The sequence below is a fragment of the Haliotis rubra genome, unplaced genomic scaffold, assembly GCF_003918875.1.
Source record: "Haliotis rubra isolate DU_JTF1 unplaced genomic scaffold, ASM391887v1 Scf214, whole genome shotgun sequence".
NCBI classification, from domain to species: domain Eukaryota; kingdom Metazoa; phylum Mollusca; class Gastropoda; order Lepetellida; family Haliotidae; genus Haliotis; species Haliotis rubra.
The window spans coordinates 1322431-1332561 of record NW_025766159.1 but is presented as its reverse complement, the minus strand read 5'-3'; the positions used below and the strand labels follow the sequence as shown (position 1 = coordinate 1332561).

Below are 10131 nucleotides of genomic sequence, written 5' to 3'. Positions count from 1 at the left end.
GCACTGAGCGAGCATCTGTTTGATAACGTGTCTCTTGACACGTATATGAGACTCGAAGATGCTGAAGACGAGGTTAAAATCCTCACATACCTTGGTTCCATTACTCCGGTTGTGCAGGACATGACCCTTGATAGCTGGGCTAGGTTCATGAGCATTATTGCAAAACGCATCAGTGCATGGAACCTAGCCAGCATTCTGTATTTATAAGAATAGCATGCAATGCTTTGTACATATTGCCCAGTGATCATCTGTTGCCAAGAGCTATGATTTTTTATGTTCTGTTGAATTTTTCAAATATTATTGAACTTTCTATTTTGTCACAAATGTGTGTTATGCTCTAAAAATATATACATAACTGGATGTATAACTCATCAAACCATTGGTGGAAATAAAGAACATTCATTCATTCATTCATTCATATATAGAGAGGCATTCATTCTGCTATACATGATAGTACATACATATAGAGGTATTCATTCTGCTACACATGATAGTACATATATATAGAGGTATTCATTCTGCTATACATGATAGTACATATATATAGAGGCATTCATTCTGCTATACATGATAGTACATACATATAGAGGTATTCATTCTGCTATACATGATAGTACATACTTATAGAGGTATTCATTCTGCTATACATGATAGTACATACATATAGAGGTATTCATTCTGCTATACATGATAGTACATACATATAGAGGCTACCATTCTGCTATACATGTTAGTACATACATATAGAGGCTACCATTCTGCTATACATGTTAGTACATAGATATAGAGGCTACCATTCTGCTATACAAGTTAGTACATACATATAGACGCTACCATTCTGCTATACAAGTTAGTACATAGATATAGAGGCTACCATTCTGCTATACATGTTAGTACATAGATATAGAGGCTACCATTCTGCTATACATGTTAGTACATACATATAGAGGCTACCATTCTGCTATACAAGTTAGTACATACATATAGACGCTACCATTCTGCTATAGAAATTAGTACATACATATAGAGGCTACCATTCTGCTATACAAGTTAGTACATACATATAGAGGCTACCATTCTGCTATACATGATAGTACATAGATATAGAGGCTACCATTCTGCTATACAAGTTAGTACATACTTATAGAGGTATTCATTCTGCTATACATGATAGTACATACATATAGAGGCATTCATTCAGCTATACATGATAGTACATAGATATAGAGGCTACCATTCTGCTATACATGCTAGTACATAGATATAGAGGCTACCATTCTGCTATACAAGTTAGTACATACATATAGACGCTACCATTCTGCTATACATGTTAGTACATACATATAGAGGCATTCATCCTGCTATACATGTTAGTACATACATATAGACGCTACCATTCTGCTATACATGTTAGTACATACTTATAGAGGTATTCATTCTGCTATAAATGATAGTACATACATATAGACGCTACCATTCTGCTATACATGTTAGTACATACATATAGAGGTATTCATTCTGCTATACATGATAGTACATATATATAGAGGTATTCATTCTGCTATACATAATAGTACATACATATGGAGGTATTCATTCTGCTATACATGATAGTACATACATATAGAGGCATTCATTCAGCTATACATGTTAGTACATACATATAGAGGCTATCATTCTGCTATACATGATAGTACATATATATAGAGGTATTCATTCTGCTATACATGATAGTACATACATATAGAGGTATTCATTCTGCTATACATGTTAGTACATAAATGTAGAGGCTACCATTCTGCTATACATGTTAGTACATACATATAGAGGTATTCATTCTGCTATACATGATAGTACATACATATAGAATCTACCATTCTGCTATACATGATAGTACATATATATAGAGGCATTCATTCTGCTATACATGATAGTACATACATATAGAGGTATTCATTCTGCTATACATGATAGTACATACATATATAGGCATTCATTCTGCTATACATGTTAGTACATACATATAGAGGCTACCATTCTGCTATACATGATAGTACATATATATAGAGGTATTCATTCTGCTATACATGATAGTACATACATATAGAGGTATTCATTCTGCTATACATGTACATAAATGTACATACATATAGTACATACATATAGAGGTTCATTCTGCTATACATGTTAGTACATAAATATAGAGGCTATTCATTCTGCTATACATGTTAGTACATACATATAGAGGTATTCATTCTGCTATACATGTTAGTACATACATATAGAGGCTACCATTCTGCTATACATGTTAGTACATACATATAGAGGCTACCATTCTGCTATACATGTTAGTACATACATATAGACGCTACCATTCTGCTATACGTGATAGTACATACATATAGAGGTATTCATTCTGCTATACATGTTAGTACATACATATAGAGGCTACCATTCTGCTATACATGATAGTACATACATATAGAGGCTAGCATTCTGCTATACAAGTTAGTACATACATATAGACGCTACCATTCTGCTATACATGATAGTACATACATATAGAGGTATTCATTCCACTATACATGATAGTACATACATATAGACGCTACCATTCTGCTATACATGTTAGTACATACTTATAGAGGTATTCATTCTGCTATACATGATAGTACATACATATAGAGGTATTCATTCTGCTATACATGATAGTACATACATATAGAGGCTACCATTCTGCTATACATGTTAGTACATACATATAGAGGCTACTATTCTGCTATACATGTTAGTACATAGATATAGAGGCTACCATTCTGCTATACATGTTATACATGTTAGTACATACATATAGAGGCTACCATTCTGCTATACAAGTTAGTACATAGATATAGAGGCTACCATTCTGCTATACATGTTAGTACATAGATATAGAGGCTACCATTCTGCTATACATGTTAGTACATAGATATAGAGGCATTCATGCTGATGACGGAACCGCTCTTTTGGGGCACTATGTCTGCAGCTTATGTACTCCAATTTGGCATATTCACACTTTTTGGAGTGAGGCTTAATATGTTCCGGGCATATTTATCTTTCGCTGTATTTCGAATTTACGTATGATTTGTCCCTAGCCCTTTATTATAAAAAAACACTGTTTTATTCTGCTGACTAATAACTGTCTAATATTCACACATATATTTGGCTCAAAATATAATAATGTGCGTATTCGTGTGCGTGCGTTAGTCTTTCGTATTTGGCAGCATGTACTTGCATATCAACCGTTGTTACATCTTTATCACATTTAAACTGTTGACTATATAATTTGGTGAATTACAGTGTCATGACAGTGACAGATATATAGTTGAACAAAGTTCGTTTTAAGTTGCGCGCAAGTTTTCAGTTCTAATTAGAGTTAACCCCCTTTCTTCCGAATCGTTAGGTGGCGCCACTGCGCACTTGTTGACATACTAGATAAGTGTTACGAGAGAGAAATAAAATATTTGTGTACGTTGATGATGAGTGGTGCATGTTAAACGTTCCCACCGACACAACATCTTTTCTCAATGTGTGTGAGAATCACACAAGGTAAATTTCTTACAGGAATGTGTGATCTTAGGCAACAGTTTCAGAAAAGTAAGAACCTGCTGCTGAGCAGGGTGCTCAATATTCGTTTGATTGCTGTGGCCTGTTGTTTATCACGCCAGCATGGTCAAGTGGGGCCACTTGTGTGTCATTTCTTGTATACCATATTTTACTACTTCAACCCATGTGTCATAACTGCCGTTGTTAAACAGCCTGCAACTCATTATGACACAATATTTTTTGTCAGATTATTAACATTAGTAATAACAGAACTCGTGCCGTAAGTAGCAATTCTTCACATTCTAGGTTAGCCTACTGGTAATTGTGTCTAAGGTTATAACGTGCGTAGTTCCTAGTTACATTTCCATAGAAAAGTTTATAGCACAATCTATTGTGTTGATTGTGTTATTTGTTTTAATGCATGTATTTTTGTTTTCAGATCTTTTGACTGATGTGTGTTTTGTTGGGCCTGTTTACCTTTTTCTGCCATGTTTTGTGAATGATGCTTTACAGTGTAATTCATGTGTTAAATTAATGATGATAAACTCAATGACTTTTGTGATATCACATTCTTAGTGAGCAAAGAAACCCAGTAAACCAGTAACATTTGGTAAGAAGAATCTGAACTTGATCTGAGTAGCACTGGAAGCATTCTGTGAACATTTATTTATGAACATTTAGTTTGTTGTATAATGCAGCAGCACACAGCAAAGTTCCCCCTGTGTGAGGACAGTTTGTAAATAATCAAGTCTTGACCAGACACTGCAATAAGTAACTCTTGCAGCATCAATCTCTGCAGTTAAGGTACACTGACATGTATTGACCACGACAGAGAGCCTGACCACCTGATCCCGTTACTCGCCTTTTATGACAAGCATGAGTTTGCGACAGTTAAGTTAATACAGGATCTTCATGGGCAGTAGACAAGTAAACATCGGTGCACACATACAGTGAAATTATTGTCAGTTGTTCTCACTGAGCAGTATCATCTGTGTTTCATGGTGATTAACAAGTTGTTTCCTACTGTCCCATTAGTTTCATTGTTGACCAAGGTGCCATTGTGTGTCATGTGAGTGAATTGTCGCAAATAGTTGAAGATGGCATTATTCATCACGCCAATAACAATTTTGTGAGATATTGTTGAGCCAATGTTTCCTCTTGATACAAGGAAAACTGCCGGTGGTTTGGGTTGGATGGGGTGGCTCAGTGACCAGGTTAGTTGGGTGACATCGTACCATGACACTACTGGTACTTGTTCATACTATCACTCACTTGACTGACTGGTCAAAACTTGTCTGTGTATTGGCCATCATGGTAATTGGTATGGTCGGAATATTGTTGAGTGCAGCACTGAGACAACAAACAAGCAAATATTAGAAATCATGAATTAAAGAAAACATAATATTTTGTACTCACAAAATCGAGGATTTAGTTAGGGATGGATCATTTTGCTCTCAAAATGTAGGATAAGAGGAAAAGAAAAACAATTTTGGGGTGTCATCTATGACAAGTTATGAAAATATAATGTACAACGTGTGAAACTTACTTGTGATAATATCTAGCTCTTGAAAATATAATGTACAACGTGTGAAACTTACTTGTGATAATATCTAGCTCTTCAACATGGAACTATGACTAGTGTCAATAGTTTACTCTGTGTGTCGTGTTTCAGGTGACAAATGCAGTTGCCCACAACACTGTTGACTTTCCTCATTTTTGTGGCCACTCTTTGGACCAAATCAGGTGGACATGCACAGACATGTGAGTACACACCGAGGCACAGACATTACATCTAAACAATTTCTTTTATGTAAAAACAACAGTTGTGAGTAATTTGTTAATTCTGTTGAGATTACTACAAGCAATTAAAAAGATATTGTGGAAAGTATCAAGTGAGAAAGCACATGTGTAAGAATGTATATAAACATGCTACTTGATGGACATTTCCTTCTTGATAGTAGTTAGTGTCAACCTAGTGTTACCTAATACAGACAGTAACCACACAACATGTCATCAGTTGGTAGATTGCCAGTAAATGGTATAATAAAAACTGTACACAAAAAGCAGTAACATATAAAGGACAGGATAGGTCCAAGGCTATCAGTCTTATGAAAATGCTTGACCAGTTTAGATGTAATGTGCCTTTGCTCAGGTGGGAAAATACACCTGTCATACAGAAAAATGCAGGGGAATTTTATTCATAATCCTGTTGACCTGATTATCACTACAGTGTTTGAATGCAGTTTCTGCTTTAACATAGGCATGAAGATTTGGTTGGTAAGCTGTAGACAAGTCTGTGGGAAGCAATTGCTCTATATTGTCATTTGTAAAAGTGAACATGCTTGTGCTGCAGATGGGATGGATAACAAGGCGACATGTCTGGCTGATGGGATACAGATGAAGTATATAGAAGATGGCAACAGTGCATCAGTTGTTGGCAAAAACACTTTAGTCATACAGCAGGCTACAACCAAAGTTTGCAAGATAAAGTTCAAGCCTTTATCTAAGAAAGGCAGAGACTATCTGAGCCTCAAGTTTGAGAGTTTCTACATCAACAACTGTGGCATCACCCTGACTATAGCTCAGTCCCCTGACAGCACGTTTGAGCAGGATGTGGCCAAACTGGTATTCACATCTTCATCCTCCTCTAAATGATCACACACAATACAGGTCATGGTTCTTGCTGGAATGATACTGTACCCAAATGTGTCAGTTTTTGTTTATCAGGCTTTAATATTTATGCACCGTTATTGCAAGCTGTAAAACGCGATACTGAATAAGATGACCTAGACTGTTATTGTTCTGCATACATCAGGGCAATTTGGCATCTAGCATGTCTAGCCAGACTTGGTTTCTCCTTCTGGTCCGTATTGTATGTAATGTTGTCCTCATGTAACAATCAAATGAGCTGTATTTAGGTTGAGTTTCAGAATGTGCATTCTTTGCAATTCTTATGTGGAGATCTAACAACCAGTTGGCCTCTGGGAATGAGACATATCTCTGTTACATCACTTACACTCAGAACAAATGCTGCCGACTTTGTCCCCTGACTTGACAATACATTGTCAGTTTTCAGGAATACAGCTAGAGTAGTATTAGCTTTGGCAGATTGATTATACTTTACCTTGTACATGGAGACTTGATTTGAAATTTCTTATAATGACTTTTCAGGTGCACTTACAGTGTGAACAGGCCAGCCCAAGAATTCTTTATGCTAAGAAAGATTACACAGTTCAGATCACACTCTCCAGGGAGGATATTTACCTGAGGAATTATAATTTCAGAATAAATGTTTCTTTATCAGGTGAGACATATTATTTTCTGTGTGATCATTAACAGTGACAACAGAATGTTCTGGTGTTCTTGCTGAAAATCCTGGATGCTTGTTTTATTTGAGGTGCCCGAGTTAAAATTGCTTTTCCAACCAAGCAGTATTTCACCTATGTAGTGGTGGCCTGTAAAAGATGAAGGTGGTATGTGATAGTACTTTGAATGATGATGGAAGCAGCAGTCCATGCCATCTGATAACATGCAATCAGGAAAGTCACAGCACCTGACTACCAGATCCATATTGCCTACCTCTCATAGACAGCATTGGGGACATGTTTTACACCTCGGTAGCCATGTTGTTTATTTCTTTGTGTGTCCATATCTGCAGTGTTCTTTAGGAGCATCCATTTGATTTGTATGAAATATCTTTTCAGAACACTGTATTTTCCCTTGCCATGTCCCACTAACTCTTTGTAAATAGAGCACCTTAAAACAGTATATTCATTTCCATTTTTGGGAACCTCACAGTTTTTCTTTGCTCTTTCCAGATGGTCCACCCAAAACAGGTCCAAGTGTTGCTGTCATTATTGGAATATCAGCCGCACTTATTGCTGTCATCGCAGTAATTGCTTTCATTCTTATCAAATACATACGTTTGAAAAATTCTGTCCTGCGAGACAGGCGAGCTGAGCGAGCCATAGAGTCAGCCTTGTACATCTACAACTCTCAGGAGCTGGATCGGCAAGACATGGGACTAAATACACCCGTGCCAGGACAGACACTGGAGAATGGTGCTAACACTCATACAGGTATAACTGACTGGGATGCAACCACGACATACTTCTCTACCAGGCTAACAGCCTCCAGTAGACAAATTGACACTGCAATGTTGATGTACCTGAAGTTTCTTGCTGCAATGTTAATGTACCTGTAGCTTCCCTCTGCAATGACCCGAGAAGATCAGGGTTATAATTGATCTTCAGTTAACTATACTTGTCGTAAGAGGCAACAAACGGGATCGGGTGGTCATGCTCATTGACTTGGTTGACACATGTCGCCGTATCCCAATTACATAGATCAATGCTCATGCTGTTGATCACTGGATTGTCAGGTCCTGACTCAATTATTTACAGACAACCGCCATATAGCTGGAATATTGCTGAGTGCGGCGTAAAACTAAACTCTCTCTCACTCGCTCACTCACTCACTCTGCAATGTTAATGTACCTGTAGTTTCCCTCTGCAATGTTAATGTACCTGTAGTTTCCCTCTGCAATGTTAATGTACCTGTAGTTTCCCTCTGCAATGTTAATGCACCTGTAGCTTCCCTCTGCAATGTTAATGTACCTGTAGTTTCCCTCTGCAATGTTAATGTACCTGTAGCTTCCCTCTGCAATGTTGATGTACCTGTAGCTTCCCTCTGCAATGTTGATGTACCTGTAGTTTCCCTCTGCAATGTTAATGTACCTGTAGCTTCCCTCTGCAATGTTAATGCAAGCTTGCAATGTTAATGTACCTGTAGTTTCCCTCAATGCAATGTATGTCATAATGCAATGTTAATGCACCTGTAGTTTCCCAATCTTAATGCAATGTTAAATGTTAATGTACCTGTAGCTTCCTCTGCAATGTTAATGTACCTGTAGCTTCCCTCTGCAATGTTAATGTACCTGTAGCTTCCCTCTGCAATGTTGATGTACCTGTAGCTTCCCTCTGCAATGTTAATGTACCTGTAGCTTCCCTCTGCAATGTTAATGTACCTGTAGCTTCCCTCTGCAATGTTAATGTACCTGTAGCTTCCCTCTGCAATGTTGATGTACCTGTAGTTTCCCTCTGCAATGTTGATGTACCTGTAGCTTCCCTCTGCAATGTTAATGTACCTGTAGCTTCTCATTGCAATGTTTATATACTTGTAGGTGCTCACCGGAATGGCGGTGTTCATAGCACCAACTCGCAGGATGAGAGAAGATCACTGTTGACAGTAAACCAGAACAATTCACGAACTAATGGCCATATGCCCCAGTCAATAGACGTGGATGTGATCCCTCCAGAATACTGCACTGAGAGTAAAGGTTCACTGGACTTGGAGGGAGACATGCCACCATCTTATGAAGAAGCTCTTGAAATGCCAAAACCACCTGATTCTCCGATTTATGCCAACGCCTAGTGCAGTTCTGTTTAACGGTGTTATTTAAAGACTGTGCTGCATGAGACTATGTTGTTCACAGTTTTAAGTTTGACAGATGATATCAGATGAGGAAGCTCGCATGCACACCTGCTAGTTGCCAGCACCAATATCAAATTCATTCTGGCAGCAAAATATTCAATGAAGAGTTGTGAAATGTTGAATATTTGTCCATCAATACCAACAACATTCATTTGCTATTTCAGTAAAGATTTGCAAACTTTAACAAGCTGTGACAAACTACATATCCTAGTCCTGATTGTGTGGCTGCAGTGGCCTTGCAAACATGTGTTTAATCATTCCTTCAAAGGTACTAATGCCTGTTCATGTATTTTTGTTTTATTTCCTCTTGGTGGGTACAGATGTTTGTTTTGTTTGGACTGAATACTGCTCTCCAGTTGGTAATGATGCAGTTGGCTTAACTACTTGTCTGAGTATGTCTGTAGTGGATAAGGCTCAATATGTTCTTCCAAGTAAATGATATGAAAAGGTGTTCCTTATGCATCAGAATAACTAGATTCACAACTGTGTGTGTGTAATACTTAGTCCAGCATATGCTCTTAAAAAGTCATATATTTGTACCAACATTATCTTAGCATCACTGGTCGTTATAGCCGCACACAATAAGCTTAGGAGGTGCTCACATTTATCATTATTCTGACTCCTGTCAGTAGTCTGTTTAATGTGATTATTTGAGCTCCACTGCTGCAAAGGGTTTTGTCAAGCAAATACTTAAGACTGATGTTGAAGACTTCATAATTCATGTAGTCCTATATGGCTTTGAGGGATTTGTGTCACCTGACAAGATAACATTGAAGGTCAAGATCACTCCTTCTGGTGGCCAGGGACTGCTTCTGTTTAACAGGCAATTCAAGTTAAGGCTTAGGTCTATTCATGCATGAGATTGAAGGAGCTGTCACTCCCTGACAGCAGGAGGCATCATTGTGGTCACTTGGTTGAGCAGCTGATACATATGAGGGGCGTCCTAAAAGTAGTCGGCCTCACCTAGAAAATTATACAAATGCAGCTGTTTTTGTGTATATTTTTCTACATATTATCTGTCAACCTCAAGCAAATTGCTTTTGCCTTGTTCCA

The 10131-nt window shown here is 37.6% G+C and overlaps 1 protein-coding gene across 1 annotated transcript; it reads left to right on the top strand.

The window, feature by feature from the left end:
* The first annotated feature begins 3440 nt into the window (after window positions 1-3440).
* On the top strand, window positions 3441-9861 carry LOC124276855. The gene is made up of 6 exons (XM_046712512.1): window positions 3441-3588; window positions 5258-5346; window positions 5939-6210; window positions 6757-6889; window positions 7404-7664; window positions 8768-9861. Exons 2-6 carry the CDS (start codon window positions 5265-5267, stop codon window positions 9016-9018), a joined length of 999 nt encoding a protein of 332 aa, XP_046568468.1. The 5' UTR covers window positions 3441-3588; window positions 5258-5264; the 3' UTR covers window positions 9019-9861.
* The last annotated feature ends 270 nt before the right edge of the window (window positions 9862-10131 follow it).

Bases quoted from the DNA above. Each gene is read 5' to 3' on its own strand.
- LOC124276855 (XM_046712512.1), top strand. From the start codon at position 5,265: ATGCAGTTGCCCACAACACTGTTGACTTTCCTCATTTTTGTGGCCACT. The intron at 6,211-6,756 runs GTATTCACATCT...ATGACTTTTCAG, and splicing joins AGCAGGATGTGGCCAAACTG to GTGCACTTACAGTGTGAACA. The intron at 7,665-8,767 runs GTATAACTGACT...ATATACTTGTAG, and splicing joins TGGTGCTAACACTCATACAG to GTGCTCACCGGAATGGCGGT.